Genomic DNA, 19,229 nt, shown 5'->3' with positions numbered 1-19,229 from the left:
TGACCCAGCGGCTAGACATGACGGCTCCCGTCAGCGCCGTGTGCTTTGTGCAGCTTTATTTGACGTGTCGTGACACAACGCAACCCTGGGGTAGACGATCAACCCTCTGGGGGCGTTTATTTTTTTAATTTTCAGCCTCGCGCTTAACTCGGAGCCGCTGTGACCTCCCCCTTCACCCTGAGGGAACCCAGCGGACCCCCTCAGCCCCTCAGCGGGCTCCCTCCCCGGGCAGGCACCGCCCGGGGCGCGGGAGGGGCGGAGCCTCCCCTCACAGCGCAGCCCCGCCCCCTTCCCCCCCCCCCCCCCGCCGTCACGTGCGTTAGCGACAGGCGGCGGCGGCGCCTCCCATTGGCGGAGGGGCGGGGCGGCAGGGGGCGGGGCCGCGCACCCCCCCCACAACAAAGGGCGGCGCGGGCACGGCGCGCGCCCGGCGCCGGGAGCGGCAGCGGCGGGAGCGGCCGCGCGCAGGTGGGCGCCGGGCGGGGACCGGCACCCGGGGGGGGGGGCGGCCTGGGTTTGGGATCGGGGCCCCGGGTTTGGGGTCCGTGTCCTCGTGTCCCCCCCCCCGGCCCGGTGCCTCCCTGCCGGCGCGGAGCGGGGCTGCCGGGGCGTGTGGGGCTGGTGGGAGCCGCCTGGCGGCGGCGGGGCTCCTCGCTCTGCCTCCTGCTTTATTGTTGTTATTTATTTATATATATATATTTTTCTTTTTCTGCCTTATTTTCGTTTCCCTGCACCTTCCAGAGCCGGTGCTCCCCGCTCGTTTGCGGGGTTGTTGTTTGGGGAAGGGGTTGGGGTCCCCCCCCCGTGTCCCTCCCGCTGCCTTCTGGGCCTGGACGGAGCGGTCCCGTAGCCCTCTGGCGGGGGGGGGGTTAATTAATTTAGCTTAGTTAATTATTACTTCAGTGCGCTATTGGAGCGGTGTTTAACTGTGAGAGTCCTCATGAGCTGCGGGAGCTCAGATATGAAACTGTTTTAATGTAAGGTGCATAGTAACTGCGTAGTTAAGTCACAAAATAAATAAGGAATAAGTGAAGGCTGCACGGGAGCGATGTTCAGCTGGTTTATGGCCTCGGTTTGTTGGTTAATACAGGGAGATTCACGGGCTGTAGGCAGGCTGCCGTGAGGTGGGTGAGCTTTGAGCTTCTCAGTACTGACGGGATGTTTGTGCTTCTCCAGGCTCGCTGGCTGTGCGTAGATCTAGTGGTGAGAAGCGAGCCCTGCTGTAATTAGGGACGGGAGTTGCCTCTCCTCGCTCCTTGGAGTTGCTTAGCATGTCACGGGCTGTGCGGAGATCCTGCTGGTAACAGGCAGTGAGCGTGCTGTGAACCCCTGCCTCCCCCCTTGTAGGTGGGCGGGGGGAGAAGCAGCCCCCTGGGCACCCTTGGGTGCTGCTGGAGGCACCAGGGGAGTCTGCGGGCTGAGGGGTGTGTGGGCTGAGGTGGGAAACCCCCCTTGCATCCCTCTCCCTGACCATGAGGGAGCTGGCAGGATGCTGGGGAAGGGCTCGGTGGAGCACAAAAGCTCCCTCCTCACCCAGGAGGAGGTGGGGTTGGAGGCTGGGCAGAGCTCTGCGTGGGGAGGAGGACCTGGGAGGAAGGCTGTCCTCTCCCAGGAGAGACCCAGGCTACTTCTGTGCCTCTCGCTGGGAGGAGAGACTCTGCCTGTGAGAAAAAACCTCCGCTGATACCTCAGACTGCACTAAGGAGAGGGTTTCCATGTGTTTCCCTCAGGATATTGTTGCTGCTTTGTCATTAACACCCTGTTTTTGTTTGTTTTCTTGCAGGCTTCACAAAGTGTTTACCAGCCATGACTCTGAATGTCCCACGCTTAAGCTGATAAAGCATCTATGCACTTTAATCTCAAGTTGATGCCACTCTGCTAGTACAGTGTGAGCTGTGCCTTGCTCCTTGGACATAAAGATCTATCAGCCAAAGTCTTGTTCCTGCCTTAGTAATGTTCCAGAGGTTAAATAACATGTTCATGGGAGACATCGACAGCCTGTCCAGCCAAGAGCCAGAGTTCAGTGAGAAGGAAGATGACGAGTGGATTCTGGTTGACTTCATAGGTAAGATGGCTTGTACTTGTCACCTTTCCATGCGAAGAAACCAGTCACTTGACGGGATTTTAGCCTAAGAAAAAGGAATGTAGGTAGAAATGTAGGTCTCCAGCGCAAATGGGTGTCTTCTGAGCAAATGTACCAAAATGGGTTATGTAAAGTGATGAGAAGAATGATGTCAGGCCTGTAGACCTGACACAGGCTTCAGCAGAACCTCTTGTGCAGATAAACCCTATTTGACTTATTACACAATTGTATTGCTCTGCTGATAAGTCATTTTACGTGTCTAGCATGGATCGCGAGGGAACTCCCTTTTCCCCTCCCCTTGCTCGTAAAACAAATTTTGTGTACATGCTGATAGGGGTGTATTTCTGTTTCTTTGTTTTTATATCCTGTGTCTGGCTCTTTTTGACCTTGCTGTCTGCGTCCTTCTGCCCTCGCCAATGTCCGTGGCTTCCTCACCTGCAGCAGACACTTGCACCAACTGCTCCGCGGAGGAAGTGGACCTCGCCGAAGCGCCGGCCGCCGACACCTCGCCCGTCTTCTCTTGCTTACCGTCCCCCTTGGAGCACTTGCCGGAGGCCGGCGAGTCCTGCTTCATCCAGTTCGAGTCGTGCCCCATGGAGGAGAGCTGGTTCATCACCCCTCCGCCGTGCTTCACCGCCGGTGGGCTCACCGCCATCAAGGTGGAGACCAGTCCTATGGAGAACCTACTCATCGAGCACCCCAGCATGTCTGTGTACGCTGTCCACAACGCCTGCCACAGCCTCAGCGAGCCTGGCTGCGGGGATGAGGAGTTCCCCAGCCCGGGTAGTCCCAGGTACGTCTCGCTTCTCTCGCCTCGTCGTGAAAATATCTGGTTTCTACTTAATCAGCGTAGACACTTAATACTGAATTTTCCAGCTTATTCCGGGGCGAGTGAATAAAGCATGAATCCTGCACAAGTGGAGCAGGGTGGTCAGAGCTGCCTGCCTGCCTAGGGAAATCTTAGGGGATGACTGGGCCATGAGGCAGTTGGCGATGCTGTTTTGGCTCTGCGGTGCATATTTATGGAGCCCAGTTGTTCCCTCAGAACACACTCCGGGTCTGGTAGTTAACTGTGTGGCTGGTAATGTGGACTTGAAAGCACTTTGCCCCCTCCATAGCTATGGGTATTTTTCATAAGCATTAGTCAGTACCTTTTCAGTCACCTTGAGGTGAAAAATTTCTTCAACAGTCCTGTCAGGAAAGTTGTTTTGTTACTCTAACCCAGTGATAGATTAGGACAAGAGATTAAATCTTCCACACACAGCTTGTGGTACAAAATTAAACTGATGCTCATAGACTTACTCCCCCATAAGGTAAAAATTTGCACTGTAAACTTCTAGCAGGGTAAGAAGCTGTGCTGTTTTAGCTTTGGGTCCTAAAGATCTGGCCATGCAGTAGCAGGGCTTGGTGCACTGCTTCTTTGGTGTTAAATGGCCAGTGTATAGACATCTATATAATATAGACATCTATGTAATACAGCATGTGTACAAATAAAATGTCTTTGCCATCATGGCTCCACATTTGCCTGTGTTCCCTTAATTAGAAATAATGGGATGTTTTGTGGATTCTGGTTAATAAAGACTGACTTTTCCTGACACCCCTAGAAACTATAATTAAAAGAAATTGTAGTATAGTAAGCTTTGAATAGGAAAACAGTGAGTGCAGTGATCAAGCTGCTTTAGGTAGGTGCCCGCTGACTTTTCTGATCAGCTCCTTGCCACACTTGAAGCTCTTAGTTTGAAGAACTGGGTGACTTTGAGATAATGCATGTGGCTGTGTGATGAAGCACAGCGCTGACACCAGTAATCTTAGAGAACAGGGGATTGCTGTAGCTATTTAGGCAGGGCAGTTTGTGATGTTAAGCATCAAGGGTTGAGCTTAACTTGGTAGGAGGCTATGTGCATGCAGCACCTTTAAAAACAAAGATCTGAGGGAATCTGAGGTAACCACAGGGTGTTAGGCATGGCCTGGTGAAAGGCAGCAGGCCAGTTTATCTAAACTGCTAATCGCCAGGGGACAGGAACACCTGAAGTCGGATACTGACTTCTCTGGTGACTTGTGAATGAGAGGTGCTTCTCCCGAAGAATTTATACTGGCATCCTGTATTATGTTAAGCTACTTGAATGTGTTGGGAAGCTAAAGCTGAGATCCTCAGCTGGCATATCACTAAGTTTCTCCATGCTGACTTCTGAAATTGCTGCTTTATTTAGATGACCTAGGCTTGTGTGTAAAATGTAACGCTTTTGGGGTGGCAGAGCTGGGAGTAGTTTAAGTCTAAAGCTGAGGTAAATCACAAACTGGAGAAATCAATGACATTGATGCAATGAGTCTCACACTGTTTTGGAGTCCCCAGTGATTTAATGGTTGGCCATTTAACATTGTAGGGCCAAGAAAAGCTGCTTAAGGCACGCTGGCACAGTAAGTACTCCTGTTTTGGGACAGTGCTTTGTGTTTGATCAGCCTGCTAGCAACACCGCTTCCTCTAGAGCCTTGTATGCCAAAACAATACTCATTTTTAGGACTAACCTTTGTGCCAAATAATGTGAATTGATCGAGCCTAACTACATCTGCTTTAACAAGCCAAAATGCTAAGTGCAGAAAAATCACTTCATGGGATTCAGACCCTACAACAATTAATGTTTCTCACGAGGCCTGGCTGTGTAGCGCAACTAGCAGGACGCTTAGCTTTCTGGCAGAATAGATGCTGGGGACACAGAGTGTATGTAGCAGCAGGCTGGCTTTAGACACAGCCCCTCTAAAATGAGACTTGACCGTGAGGATAGGGGTTTGTCAGCCCAGTTCCAGTGCCTGGGGCCCACTAGTGCCAGACTACCAAGAGCAAACAGTAAGGTACCACAGTGCCATGCTTCACAAGAGTGCCTGGCCTCCTAGGTAATTCAAACAGTATCTGCTATCCCAGTCTCATTTTTTTCATTTATTTTTCCACTTTCTATTACTCTTTCAGCACTGGTTTGTAAAGCATTTTGGGGGTGTGTGAAGTTAAAAAGCATCTTCAGCAAGAATTTCAAATTGGTCTTCCTCCTTCTGTGGAGGAAATCTCGATTTGCTCCTTCTAAATTTCTTTCGAAGCAAAAGGATGTTGCATAAACTTCCCTCTGTTCTTTTAAGTTAGTCGTATTTTTCCATAGTAAACCACAATGCTTTGTGTTAGCAGTTGATGCCCTTCTGTAGCTAATGACGTGAACCAAAAGCATGCTTAGGTTGTGGGTGTTCCAATAACAGTGGCTTGGCCCCCTTGTTTCTTATGCCTTTCACTACTAAGACTTCATCTGGAGTTCCAGCTCCACCACTGAACGTGTTGAGGGACCTCGACAGAAAGAAAATGAGAGCCCCGTATTTGCAGGCACCCTCTAGTAAATTAAAGCGGTGCAATACGTATAGCAAAAATTAATTGATTCATGAAATTAGTTGATTTGTGTCATCTCATTCACTCGTTTCTTGCTTCATATTTAAAGTGCTGGGTTTAGAACAAATCCAATGAGGGAAGAAGAGAAAACGAGCATGCCGTATGTGACTATTCTGGAGTCTGTAGGCTTGAGTGCAGCTATACCCAGGGGCCTAAAAAGCAAGTAGATCAAGTGGGTTTTTATATTTAAAGGAAAAAAGTAGAGGGGAGAGGCAGGGTGAAGTCCTGTACTGACAGCACATCCCTTCCACATGGAGTGGAGAGAGGTAGAGGGTGCTCGTGTCTGTGCTGATCAACTGCAAGAGCAAGGCTGAGAGGGCGTACCAGGGGCATGGCAGCCCAGACTTGCTGCAGGCTCTCCAGGAGCTCACAGATATTGGACATTAAGTGCAATTAACCCTCCCCAGGGTTAATGGACTTCACAGAGGCAGGCTAGTGCTGAAAGACTTCCCAACAGGCACCTTGCTTGTGCCTGAGCAAGCTCCTGGCCTTGCTGGGCAGTCCTGGGGCAGGAAGGGGGAAGGCAAGTAGTGCTGGTGCCACTGGCCTCACTCCAGCTGTGGCACTCAGACTTGGGATTTGCTTTCTTACTTCTAAAACTGCAAGGTTATTTTTGTCCTTTGGAAGTTTTTAGGAAATCCAGTGATTGTTCTGGGAAGTAGGGAAGTCCCCTCTCAGTGTGTCAGTCCCTGCTTGCATAGGCTGCTCGTGTGTGTCTCACTAGTGCATGATGGAGTAAGGGTTTGCCAAAGCTGCTGACTCTCTGCTCATGAAATCAAGAGGGCCGGCTGGAGAGCGGCCCTGCTGAGTTATTCCCAGCGCGTCACCGCCAGTCTCTCTCCCATTCTTCTGCATGAACGTTGTTTGGGTTTACTTGTGTGGCCAGTGGTCCAACTGTACACTTCCATCAGTGTGCTTTTGTTTTCAGACCGAACAAATGATGGTCAAGATGATTTTTTTAAACCAAACTTAGCCCCGCGGATAAATTTAAGTCTTCTAAAGCTGGATCAGTGACGCACGTAGCCTTGTAGTTCTGATCCGTGCTGCATCTTGGGGTTAGGGAGGTGGGGCAGGGAAGAAAAGGCACAATAGCATAATAGCTCGAGGCTATTGTGTTGCCTCTGCAGAAAAAGTGAGTTGGCAGCACTACACCCTACTTACCAATGTGATTTTTTTCCTGAATTGACTTGGCCTAACCTCGGCCCAAATCGTTTTCCAGTAGAATAAGGGTGCCCCTGCTTGACCCGCCCGATGTTGGAGTTCTCACGCCCTGTATAGTTTGCCTCTTTTCAATGCTAACTCGGTAACCATCTAAAAGTGCTTGTTGTGTTTTCAGACTGGAGGCCCAAAATGAAACGGGGCAGCGCGTTCACTGCTACGTCACAGCTCTTGCTACTCGTTCAACTTTCCTGGAAAAATCGAAGAGCTTTTGTCCTACCCACTGGATAAAAGAGCACAGCGAAAGACACTATCTCAGCAGAAATGGGCTCCGCCGCCAAAACCTTACCAGGGATTGCCACCCTCGGCAACTCAAGCACAACGGACTCTTTGTTCACCAGCCTTGCCAGCGTCAGTTCAATTACTGACGGCTCTCGGGGTTTTAATCTATGGTCTAATTGGTTCTTAGGTTGCTCCTGTTTTCATGCGTAGGTAAGTGTGGTCAATCCGAAGCTGATTATCGTTCCCTCAGACACAATCATAACTAGTGCCGCGTGTGTTTGAAACGAGACACCTCCAAACATCTTGCTGCAAGTCCTACATGATGTTTAATATCAGTGTCTTAGAAGCCTGTCAGTACAACAGTTTGTGCTGTTTTATAAACTGATGGGTTCTTAGGTGGTCTCTGAGGACCACCGAAGTTAAGGAGACTTAACTGAGATGGAAAATCAGTTGCATCTTTGCATTAATCAAAGCGGAGTTAGAAAATCTGAGGTTAGCCATATGCTTTAATGACAAGTACTTGACAGCTTGTGTATCTGTCTGTATCCAGCGCATACGATTACGTTCTAACAAGGAAATACCGTAGCTGCCAGTGGATTTTACATAGCTATGCTGAACTGTTACAAGAAGGACATCTCATATAAATTGCCTAGTACCTATCTGTGTTTGAGTGGAGTCTAGAGTTGTGTTGGGTACGTAATATGGGTTAAATGTCCCCTCGATATTCCTGCAGGATGACGTGGCACTGGTGTTGCAGATGTAGTACCTCACAGTGGAGTGAAAGGAAAAGTGGACCTATGGGTTAAGTGCAGATGCGTAACCCAGAGAGCTGAACTGTTTTACCTGGTACAGTTTGAGTTCTCTTCTTCCCTTTCTCTAACTCTTGTCTTCTCAGACAGACATATTTTCCAAGACCTAACCTATTCCATTTAATCTGTCTAGTTACAGAAAAAGATGGTGGAACAACTGTTCTTATTCTAATCCTGTTGGTAGATGACTGTTTTTTAAAGAAGTCAGGCTGATGCTCAGCTATTTCTGAGCTGCTATTTGCTGTTAGATTCTTTTTCTTGTTTACGGGTTGAAAGTTGCTCAAAAATAGCTGAAAGTTGTTTCTTACCAGAAGTTTTCCTAACTAACCTTCTCTAGTCCCCCTCTCCAATGAAGTCTGAGTTTAATTGTGACTGGAAATGAAGGGCGGTGTGAAAGGGAGAAAAAAGTGTGCTGAAAGTCTTAATTAAACACAAAGATAACAGTGTATAAATTGAGGCACATCACAGTGCTTTCTCTTCCCTTCAGCTGGGCAGAGAAGGCCTGGACATGAATTCTGTAGGCCAACAGGGAAGAAAAGCCATTCAAAACCAACAAATACTTGAGAATTCTGGAAGGAGGTAGGCACTTAAAGTTTACCTGTTAACAGAGTGCATATGGCACAGTAGCCATGTGGCACACTGAACCCCGATAGATTTATCTAGGAAGTAGGTAAAATGGCCTTGGAGGTGAAGAAGCAGAAATCTTCACAGAAAGAAGGGGGAAATACATAAATTTACCTCCTTTCTGTCAGTGCTCAACTGTTTTTCCCTGTGTTTAGTGCCTAGGGCATTAAAGTGTTAATGTTGCATTCAGTTATGTCTTCCAGTAGTCCTTATACAGAAGTTAGTATAAGGAGTCATGTGGGAGGTCTCTGGAAATTGGGCAAGGTCAATAATGTGAATTATTCCAGGCCTGCATTGCTTTATTTTCAATCCAGCCAAATGCTGTAGTTTTGCAAAAGCCCAACAACCTGAGTTAGCCTCGACGTAGTGTTGGTGTTGCATGGAGTGCAACTGGAATTGCTGTGGAACATACCTAGGGTATGGAGAACAGCACTTAAAATACTCTGTTTGTTGCAGTTTTGCTGCTTCCCTGAGTTTAGTTATGATTGTTGCAAAGGGATGTTGACAAATAGTTAAATGTGTAAGAGCAAGTGGTGCTTTCCTGGATATGCTAGTTTTTTTTAGACACATGGAGTTCATATGGACTGTGAAAGAGAACAAAATTGGTCACATGGTGAGTCTCAAATAGGGGTTTTGTCACTATTTCCAGCAGTATGTACCAATGTCCATACACAAATTCTTTTGTGGTCCAAATATTCTGGTTTACCTGCAAGTAGCTGTAGTTTCACCAGTCTCACACCTGTACACTGGCATAAATACTTCTACTTGTCTCAGATTATCTACCTTTATCACTCCAACTCTTTGTCCAACTTAAACTTCCCTCTCCCTGATAGCTTTCTAGCTCAGGAAAACTCTGTGCTTTCCTGTGTTATTTCTCTTGATACGTAAGTAACTACTTTCCTTCAGCTTTAATTTTCCTAAAGTTAAATGAAGGAAGATGGCGTCTCCACCTCCCTGTGTTGGAAGGAGTAAGTAATCCTTTGAATCTCAGTGGGGAGATGGAGTTGAGAGTATAAAGGCTCCCAGGCATTAAAATGAGAGCCTTGGTTTGTTCTTAGCAGGCAAGTAAATGCAACTTTAGACTGCTCCTAGAGTTGGGAGAAACTGATCTTTTTTAATACTACATTACTAGATAACTTTCTGGTGATGAACGCCTATATCTTTCAGGATATAAACTGTTTTGTTGCACAAAGCTGTGCTTTTCAATTTGTAATATTGGAAACCATATTATTGTGTGAGATAGTACTGCATCAATTGCTTTTTGTTAATTTGTTTTAAATATTTATGTTGGTCTAGCCCCATTTTATGCCTGGAGCTATTGGGCAGTTAGATTTGTTTTGGTTTTCTGTTTTAATAGTGAGCTGTGTGGCTTTTTATATGGTTTTTGGACTGTATTAAAATGTGTGTTTTTCTTGTAAAAGTGGAGGCCTTGCACTGTCTCATACTGATTGATATTCATGAATCTTTCAGAAATGGTATTTTCATATGTATTGGTCAATGGACAGATTTGCATTTTAAACTGTGCCTTCTCGGTGTAACTTTACACAGCAAACTTGAAGACTCAAAAGGGACATTTCAGTTAGGATTAATACTGTACATCAGTCTATGCATCTATGGCAGCTTCTTTCTAGAGCCACTTCTCTATTTGTAGCAGACCTTTTGATATGGAAGAATGTCTGGCTCTTTTAATAGCTTAACACAAGCTGAAAACCGACAAAATACAGCACTTTGCCAAAAAGTAGCATTGCTTAATAACCAGTGTGCATTTACTAAAGCGATCTTCTGTATTTTGTTTTTGTAGTGCGTTACGCGCACCATGGGAGACGTGATCTGAACTCAATAAAAAAAATGGCCTATCAAAAATTGTCAGTCTTATTTTGTCTGTTAAACTTGAAATAGGTGAGCACCCCCCTTGGAGCATGGTAGGTAGGAATATGGGGAGTACAGCAGAATTCTTGCTGTAGTACAAACATTTCCGGGGGAATCGGCTTGCGTTGCTCAATCAAGTGACAACGCATGGTCTAAGGGATGTTTTGGCTACAAGTGGGGTATGTGAAGAGGATGGGGACTAAAAACATTACCACTTAATAAAACACGCAGGGTGGGGAGCTAAAGCCATGGAAGGGAAGCAAACTGTAGATGGACAGATCTTCACAAGGTAACTGTCATGAGGAGTACATGGGGAAGCACTGTACTTCCCACAAGGACTGTCTTATCTTCCTCTTAAGAAGAATGATCTCCAGTCCGCTAGTAAGTGACCAGAGGGGCAGCTTGGCTGTTCACCCCATCCTACAAACATCCTAATAGTATCTAGGTATACACCTTGACACTTTCCAGTGGTTGATAACATCCAAATATTGTCTGCTTATTCTCTGATGGATGCTGATGACCAAGCTGGCTGGGTGTGGTGGTGGGTCTCTTCACTGAGATAGCAAGGCTACTGCTGGGGTCAGACCAGGCTGCTCAGGACTTGAGTTGGTCCTGCCTCCATTCTGGGAGGTTTTCCAGCCTGCGCAATCTCCTGGCAACCTGTCCTGGTGCTTGGCTTTTTTGGAGGACCAGGGAAGGCTCTTCTTTTAGTATGAATATCTTGTTTCAGATCTTTCCCACTGCCCTTCATGGACCTGCCGTTTACCACTGTGATGAATCTGTATGCATCTTGTAGGTACTGGAAGGCTGTTGCCATTCAGGAGGTGGAAGTGGGGACAGGTAAACTGTGAGGGACATAAAGACCCTCTGCGCATGGGCAGTGACAGGCTCAGGAAAGCCAAGCCACCTGCAGTTGTCTAATGATGGATGTGAAAGGCAACAAGGACTTCTACATATGTTACAAGCAGACGGAAGATCGGGGGAAATATGTGCCTGCTGCTAAATGGGACAGGAGACCGAGACCTCGTGACAAGGGACATGGAAAAGGTTGAACAACTTCATGCCTCCTTTGCACTGGTATCTACTGGTAAGACCAGCCTTTAGGAATCAATGGCCCCTCATGCTATTGGGAAAGGCTACAGCAAGGGAGATCCTCCATTGGTTGAGGAGGATCAACTAAAGGAACACATCAACTAAAGACACATTTATGGGATGCATCTGTGACTGGTAATGGTCATTGGCTGGCTGATATTGTGAGGCCATTCTCTTTCATCTTTGAAAAGTTATGGCAAAGGCCAGGGTTCCTGAGGATGGGAAGAAAGCAACTATCTTCAAGTTGGATGAAAAGAATCTGGGAATGTGGAGAACTATAGGCCAGCCAGTCTCACCTTCATCTCTTGGAAGATGATGGAGCAATACTCTGGAAGCCATTTCCAACCTTGAAGAACAAGAAGGTGGTAAGGTGTAACCAGAATGGAAATCATGCCTGACCAGCATCATGGCCTTCTAAAATTAGATGAGTGGTTCTGTAAATAAGGGGAGAGCAGCAGATATCTGGACTTCAACAAGGCTTTTAATGTCTCCTGTAACATCCTACCAAACCCATAAATTTTGGACTAAGTAAGTAAATCAAGCAGGTATATTGAAAACCAGCTCAACTGCTCAGCTTTAAAGGGTTGTAATCACTGGCACCAAGTCTATCTTGAGGCAGGTTGCTGATGGTGTACCTGAGGGGTTGATTCTGGGTCCTATACTGCTAAACATCTACATTAACAGCCTGGCTGCTGGAGCAGAGTGAACCACCAGCACACTTGGAGACAGCAGGGAAGTTGTTGATCCTCCTGTGCTGCTATTCAGAAGGACCATGACAAGCAGGAGCCTCATGAAATTCACCACAGGGAAATGCATTCCTGTACCTGGGGAAAAATAACCACTAGCATCAGTTCAGGCTGGGGGCCAATTGGCTGGAAAGCACCACCGCAGAAAAGTGCTTGGTTGTCCTAGTGGACACCAAGTTGACTTTAAGCCAGCAGTGCACCTCATGGCCTCAAAAACTAAAAGCCTCCTGGGCTGCGTTAGGAGGAATGGTGACAGCAGGTTGAGGGAGATGATCCTTCTCTACTCAGCGCTGATGGGATGTATGAGCGCTGTGCCCAGTGCTGGGCTCTCCAGTGTAAGAGAGCCATGGATGTAGTGGAGCATGTCCAGCAAGGGGACAGCAAGATGATAATGGGGCTGGAGCCTCTGAAACAATGCAGGGAGGCTGAAATCTGGGGTGGTTTAGATGGGAGAAGAAAAGGCTCAGGGGGGTCTTGTCAATGTGTGTAACTACCTGAAGAGGGCTGATGGAAAAAAAAAAAAAGCCAGACTTTTCAGTAGTGCCCAGGGAAAGGACAGAAGGTGATGGGTATGATCTGAAATAAAAGGAAATTCCATTTAAATGTTAAGAAACAGGTTCACTGCTCTTCTCTGGATTGTTCTTTTAGCTTTTTCCTGCAGTCAGGGATCCTTGATCTCCACAGTTTTTCAAAAATCATGGGGCGTGGCCTTGCAAGGACACCAGCCAGCTTTCTTAGAAGGTGGGCTGCAGCCTGCCTAGCCACACGGACTTGTATGGGTTCAGTTTGTGCAGGTAGTCCCTGATTTTATCCTCACTTGCTGCTGGTTGATCTTCTCCTTCTTGAACTCCTTCAATAAGCTCAGGGTCCTGGGAGACCTTGCTGGTCAAGGGTGAGGCAGAGAGGGTGGTGAGCACCTCGGCCTGGTCTGTGTCCACCACCCCGGCCTCATCAGTGAACGATTCAAGTTAGCTGGCTGCTAACTCTGTGTGCGTTCAGGCTTTTTGCATAGAAGTTTTGATGGTTCTTAAGTGTTTTTTTCCCTCTCTGGGTCCTCTGAACAGAAAATATACCTCTGAAAAATCCACAGAGCAGCTTAGCTTCTCACAGCTACGATGAGACTCGTTCTGCCGAGCCTCACTTCATGTGTAAATGAAAGTGGTGCCAGTATGAAAAACAACAACAACCAAAAAAACCCACTACTTTTATTTCTTTGGCTACTCTCACTTTATTAACTTGCATTATCTGCAGGTATGTGTGTCTTGTGAGTTAATCTTTTCCAAGGGAAATCTGTGGATCTCGGGGTTTTCTTATGATTTTACCCCCTCACTGCCTGTGACAGGATGGAGAGCAGGTTCCAGGTAGTTACATTTTTCCCCATGTGTGTTTATCAAGTATATTGTTAACGTCAAAAGGCCACTTCTGTCAATTGTAGTTGCTGAATTGTTAAATTTGAACAAACCGGGGGACAAAATGATCTATTTCACTGATGGTGTTGAAATGGAATTTGCGCAACAAAGCATCCGTCGTCCCAGAGCAAACAGAGTAAAAACTTTCATTTTCGGGTGTAGATTTTGTGACCTGTATGTTTATCAGAGCAGTGAATGTATGCTGAGACGTAGTTTCTACAGAAGAAAGTTTGATCTATTATTTTGTATAATCGTTTCCATGCAGATAATGCAATGTAGTTATACTCACAGTGGTCCTCTTGGGGGTGCTTAGTTCAGACCTAATGCTGCTTTTTAAAGTTATGTTGGACATCTTCCAAAGTATCATGAACTGTTTTTTTTAATTTCTCTGTGCCAAAACAAAAATGTTCGTGTAGAGTCATATCAACAGAATCCTATTGACTGAAGTTCTCACCTTACAACCTTCCTGTTCATATAAATCCTTGTACAACTCCGATGAAGCTATGATACTAATTACTGCTCTCTGAAAAGTAACACTGATGGAAGCACTGTGTTTTCTCGTCGAGTTGCTCAGTATCTGCTTTCTTTGCCTCAGCTGAATTCTTTTGGTGCATGTTTATAACCACAAAATGTTGCCACCTCCACACTTCAGCCATACTTGCAAGCAGGGCTCAGGCTTCTTAGCACATACAGAAATGACTCATCAGAAGAGCAAACCAGTGCTGCTCTGGCATGGTTGTTCCCATGGCATAGTCACAATAGGTTGGTATTTGAATAAATAGAAATGAAGTGGGACTTAACAGGGTGCGCATAAAGTTTTGTTCCTCAGCCAGCCTTTTATTTCATGAAAATGCTATCTTGAAGCTGCTGCTGTATGACTTCAGAAGTCAAAGTCTCTTGACATAGAACCACAGAATGGTTTGGGTTGGAAGGGACCTTAAAGCCCACCCAGTTCCAGCCCCCTGCCATGGGCAGGGACACCTCCCACCACACCAGGTTGCCCAAAGCCCCATCCAGCCTGGCCTTGAGCACCTCCAGGGATGGGGCATCCACAGCTTCTCTGGGCCCTGTGCCAGGGCCTCACCGCCCTCACAGTAAAGAATTTTTTCCTAATACCTAATCTAACTCTCCCCTCTTCTAGTTTAAAGCCATTCCCCCTTGCCCTATCCCTACACCCCCAGACAAAGAGTCCCTCCCCAGCTTTCCTGTAGCCTCCTTTAGGCACAAGAAGACTGTGCCTCCCCTGGGCCTTCTCCAGGCCGAATAACTCCAACTCCCTCAGCCTGTCTTCATAGGAGTGGTGCTCCAGCCCTCTGATCATCTTCGTGGGCTCCTCTGGACTTGCTCTAACAGGCCCATGTCCTTGTGCTGGGGCCCCCAGAGCTGAACGCAGGCTCCAGGTGGGGTCTCACAAGAGCAGAGCAGAGGGGGACAATCACCTCCCTCACCCTGCTGGCCACGCTGCTTTTGGTGCAGCCCAGGACATGGTTGGCTTTCTGGGCTGCAAGCACACATTGACAGCTCATGTCAAGTTTCTCATTAACCAACACCTCCAGATTCTTCTCCTCAGGGCTGCTCTCGACCCATTCTCCACCCACCCTGTATGTGTGTTTGTTTCAAAGTTTTGTAGGCAGGTAGATAGTTGAGCCCCGAAGTACCTTAATGAGGGAGCTAACTATGTTAATTTCATGGATGACCAAAGGAAAATGAATAATAGCAAAAAAAAAAAAAAAAAAAACCAGCGAAAAACAGATAAGAGTAACAAAACCAGGCCAGGAGCAGACTCCAGATCTCAGCAGACACGGGCTGTGTCTGAGGTCTATACTTTCTCCTCAAGCGCAGCTTTCACTTTGTTATGTCAAAGCAACAAAATGACCCAGTCAGGCAATATAATGAAAATGTGATTATGCCCTAAGATCATTCTGAGTGCTAAATAATCCCGTATTCCCTGTAGTGGGGCTCTGCAGAGAGTTGGTAGAGGTAGAGTGAGGTGGAAAGGGGTAGGGAGGCCTCAAGTTTTGGGGGCATGTGGTTAATGGCCAGCTGCTACCAATTTCAGCAAGGAAAGAAAGAAGATGGGATTATGAATAAGAAAGGGAGGGCTGATGTGGGCAGAGGTATCCCTTGTCTATACCCAGTGGTGCAGTTCACCTCTAACTCACCGATCTGTGGTGTGAAACTGAGGAATAGGAGGTGGACGTTGTCTGTATTAAATGGGGAGGAAAGAGAGGAATTCAGCTTCTGTGGCCAGTGAGAAACCAGTAAGCAGCTGAATTAATAGGTTCACCTTTACCAAATATCTCCTCAGAGTGTGTTGTTTGGTGCAGTTATTATTTCCTGCACATCATTCTTGCCTCTGGAGAAGTCCATGATGTGCCCTCATCATAGCCAAGGTCAGGGCTATGGTGAATCATAAGTAAAGTCTTAGTCCCCAGGCATTGAAAAGGTTTTTGTTACAGTGCTTGAAAGCTGGAGCATCAGCTGTAAACACTCTTCACCTTGCATGCTTGGGAGGGAAAAACCTGAGCTCAGGGCCCTGCTTTTGACCAGGTGATGTGAGTCACCTACATGAGGAGCTGCATCTGCCTGCAGTCAGAGACTGAGCCAGGGAGAAGAGGGTCTGCCTCTGCAGCCTGCTTCTCCTGGCAGCAGGGAAGTGATATTTCCTAAAATGCTGCCCGCTGTAGGAGAGCATGGTGAGGATAAGTTAATCTATGTTGATAAAGAAAGCACTGTGTTATTGTCTTACTTGCTTTCTTGTGACCTGAGATTCCTTCTTTTTCCATACCTACACTTAGCTCCTGCTCCAAAAGGCTTCATGTTTACAGCCCAGTGGTGAAGCAGTGCTGGAAAACATCAGGTCTTGTTATTTCTCTGGGCTGCAGACAGGAGCTCAAATGCAGGGGTAGATAAAGACAGATTGAACATTTGGCTGTTAATTACAGGTGCTGCTCCCTACTGCAGAGATGCTGTCCTTATTGAAGTTTGAGTGTGGGCTTTGCTTAGGAAATCAACCATCAAGTATGAGGAGGGTTGTTTCAAAAGTGTTTCCCCCTTTGTGTGTTGAAAGTGGGAGTTTAAATGTCCAGATACAGGAAAGAATATGGGTCCTTAACAGAGCATGGATGGAATACCTCCTATATAAATGGGCATTAAAGAAAAGATAACTAGTGAGAAAGTCACATCATCTCAAGAAGAAAGAAAGAGGCTACTAACAAGAGTCAGAAGAAGATACTCCATTAGCTTGGTTTATGACTGCTGGGAACGTGATGGTGTGTACTTCTGAATGCAGGTTTAAAAGGTTGGTAACTATAGCTGGCTTTCCTCACCCCACCCACTTTTAAAAATGTGTATTGGGAAAGAAAACCAGGGCAAAAAGGAAATCCAGCATTGTATCATGTTATGTTGTTGTAGATCCAATTCTGCAAACAGTTACCTTACTCTTGATCTTTCTTCTGTCATAAAAATAACTTAGTGCTTGTTGCCATGAGCTTATCTGATTGCCATATAGACTGCCTATCAATAATTAGTCACTGTCTGCACTGTTGCTGGTGTTGGCCTTAGAAAGACATATTCATATGCTTACAATTAAAAAGTTTACTCTGTTATATTTTGCTTTTATCTAACAAATTTTAATAACTGTAATATGGACTCTCTCCCCTTGAAATCATTAAAAAACAAAATAATAATACAAAAAAACCAGTCAATTTTGTAGGGTCTTAAAATATTTCTTAATGCATATTAGAGTGGATCCTGGCTTTCTGAAAGAAAATGTCTAAAAAGAAGCAAACACGAAGCTAGTAGAGCTTTATAGGTTCTAAGAGAAAGCAAGGGTTTTGAAAACTTATGGTTTTGAGTTATCACATGCTACTCAACAGAATAAAAACAATTTGGGAAGGAAATTACATCCTACTAAAGGATTCCTCTTTAGAAGGGGTATAAGCTTTTTGTGGTGCTTTGCTTAGTCCAGGTAGCTGAAGTCATTCTGCACTAAACAAACTCAAATCTCCTCCTAAAAGCAATGTGGTTTTTCCACATGAGCGTCCTGGCTCCCTTTCCTTTAACTGAGTTATTGGGTGGCTTTGACAACATGGATGTGACTCAGAAACAAAATCTAGCAGCACAAGCAAATCAACCATGCTAAAACTTTTACTGCAACAAGACAGGAATACGGAGGCATATATCCCATGTAATTTTGATCACAGTGTAGCCACGTGCGAGTGTTTACAATGAAATACAGCTCCCTTCTTTAGGACCAACCAGGTGGATTCGAAAGTCCTGGGAGAAGAGCAGTACTGAGCATGCTTGCTAAGCAGGATCTGGGCTTTATGGATCCCCGGTAGGCTGTGAGCTCCTTCCGACAGATCTGTGCACAGAGAGCCAACAAAAGCATCCTCAGCTGTGTAAACTTGTGAGGAAGGCCCTGTAATTCCCACCTTTAAAGGGGTTCACATCTTCACTGGAACATATCGAGAAGTGGTCATTTGAAAACTTTGAAAACCACAGACTACTCTAAAAGGACTTACAGGATCCCAGCACAAATACTACTTAGTAAGTGCAGTCTGCTTCAAGAAGCTTAAAAATCATTCTCTCTTTTAAACTCATCCCCCTTTAGGAGGCATCCACATAGTGAAGGAGGATGTACTGTTTGTTAACTCATTTGGAAATGTCTCAATGTGGGCTAAGCCACTTTAGTTTTATTGCCACATCAAAAGGTCAGCACACTAGCTTGCATTAAAATCATAATTTCATCGTCTGCAGCAAGATTTTATTACAAACTAAATTCATGGGTGTTTTTTTTTTTTCTGTACTGCACAAAATGTAGGGGAGAAGTTGCTGGCAGGGCCTCAGAATGCTTACAGGACAGAGCCAAAATCACAAATCCAGCAGCACGCAACCTGCAGCTGCTCACTGCAAAAGGTGTGGAGAAACAAGCAGCACAGTCGTTGCTGCCTTTGCGCCGTGACCCGCTCCTGTTAGGCCTAATCCAATCAATTTTTAAATACTATTCATTCTGCACCGTTCTCCTTTCACGACGTGCCACGGAATTTGTTGCTGATGCACCAAAACTGCTTTGCTGCTCTCATTTTGGCTGGAGTGCTCAATTTGACATCTCTGAGGCCTGGTGCTTTTTTTTTGGGGGGGGGGGGGGGGGGGAAGTACTTTGTCTCTCCTCTCCTGCCTGCCTGTTCAGCAGTTTCCAGATCTCTTTAACAAGTTAGATGTGGCAGGGCTTGAACTGCAGCAAGCCACTTACAGGCCCAAGGGGGGATTTACATTAATATTTGCCCAAGTGCAGGAGACTGTCTGAAGTCAACGGAGTGGGAGATAGATCCAGACAGCAGGATGCGTCCCGCTTGTGGAGCACAGCAGAGACCACCTAGCAGAGCTCCTTGCTGCAGGCTGCGTCCACCTTGGGCATCGTGAACTGCAGCAGAGGTTATATTTCCTGAAACAAGCTGGTGGAATACAGACAGTTCGCAAAGATTGTTTCTGAGTGTCAGTAGGCCTGAACGGATGATAGTGATTTTGCTTTTCATCCCTTTTGAGCCACAAACAGAAGATTTCCTTCATGATAAGGATGGGAACAGCCGTTCTGCAGAGCTGAGGAGGCCGGGCGGCTCAATGGCCACCTCATGCCATGGCTGTGCACGCTGCTTTGCTTGAGGTTTGCAAGGAATCATCGTCCCCACGCTGCCAGGAGCTGGAAGCACCTGCAGGTGAGAGGTG

The 19,229-nt window shown here is 46.5% G+C and overlaps 1 protein-coding gene across 5 annotated transcripts; it reads left to right on the top strand.

Moving 5' to 3' along the window:
- The first annotated feature begins 337 nt into the window (after positions 1-337).
- On the top strand, positions 338-10,246 carry TP53INP1 (tumor protein p53 inducible nuclear protein 1). Of its 5 annotated transcripts, none has more exons than XM_066990607.1 (5): positions 338-468; positions 1,784-2,065; positions 2,528-2,876; positions 4,468-4,501; positions 6,847-7,022. In XM_066990607.1, the coding sequence occupies exons 2-5, from the start codon at positions 1,954-1,956 to the stop codon at positions 6,862-6,864; spliced, it is 513 nt and encodes a 170-aa protein (XP_066846708.1). In that variant the 5' UTR covers positions 338-468; positions 1,784-1,953; the 3' UTR covers positions 6,865-7,022. The 5 variants fall into 5 exon arrangements, with proteins under 5 accessions (XP_066846708.1, XP_066846707.1, XP_066846706.1 ...); XM_066990606.1 differs by having other exon boundaries at positions 2,525-2,876; XM_066990604.1 differs by lacking the exon at positions 4,468-4,501 and adding an exon at positions 1,177-1,343 and having other exon boundaries at positions 382-468; positions 2,525-2,876; positions 6,847-10,246.
- Positions 10,247-19,229: the final 8,983 nt, after the last annotated feature.

The sequence above is a fragment of the Anser cygnoides genome, chromosome 2 (assembly GCF_040182565.1).
Source record: "Anser cygnoides isolate HZ-2024a breed goose chromosome 2, Taihu_goose_T2T_genome, whole genome shotgun sequence".
In the NCBI taxonomy this organism is placed as follows: Eukaryota; Metazoa; Chordata; class Aves; order Anseriformes; family Anatidae; genus Anser; species Anser cygnoides.
The sequence above is the reverse complement of the archived record's forward strand: the minus strand, read 5'-3'. Positions and strand labels throughout refer to the sequence as shown.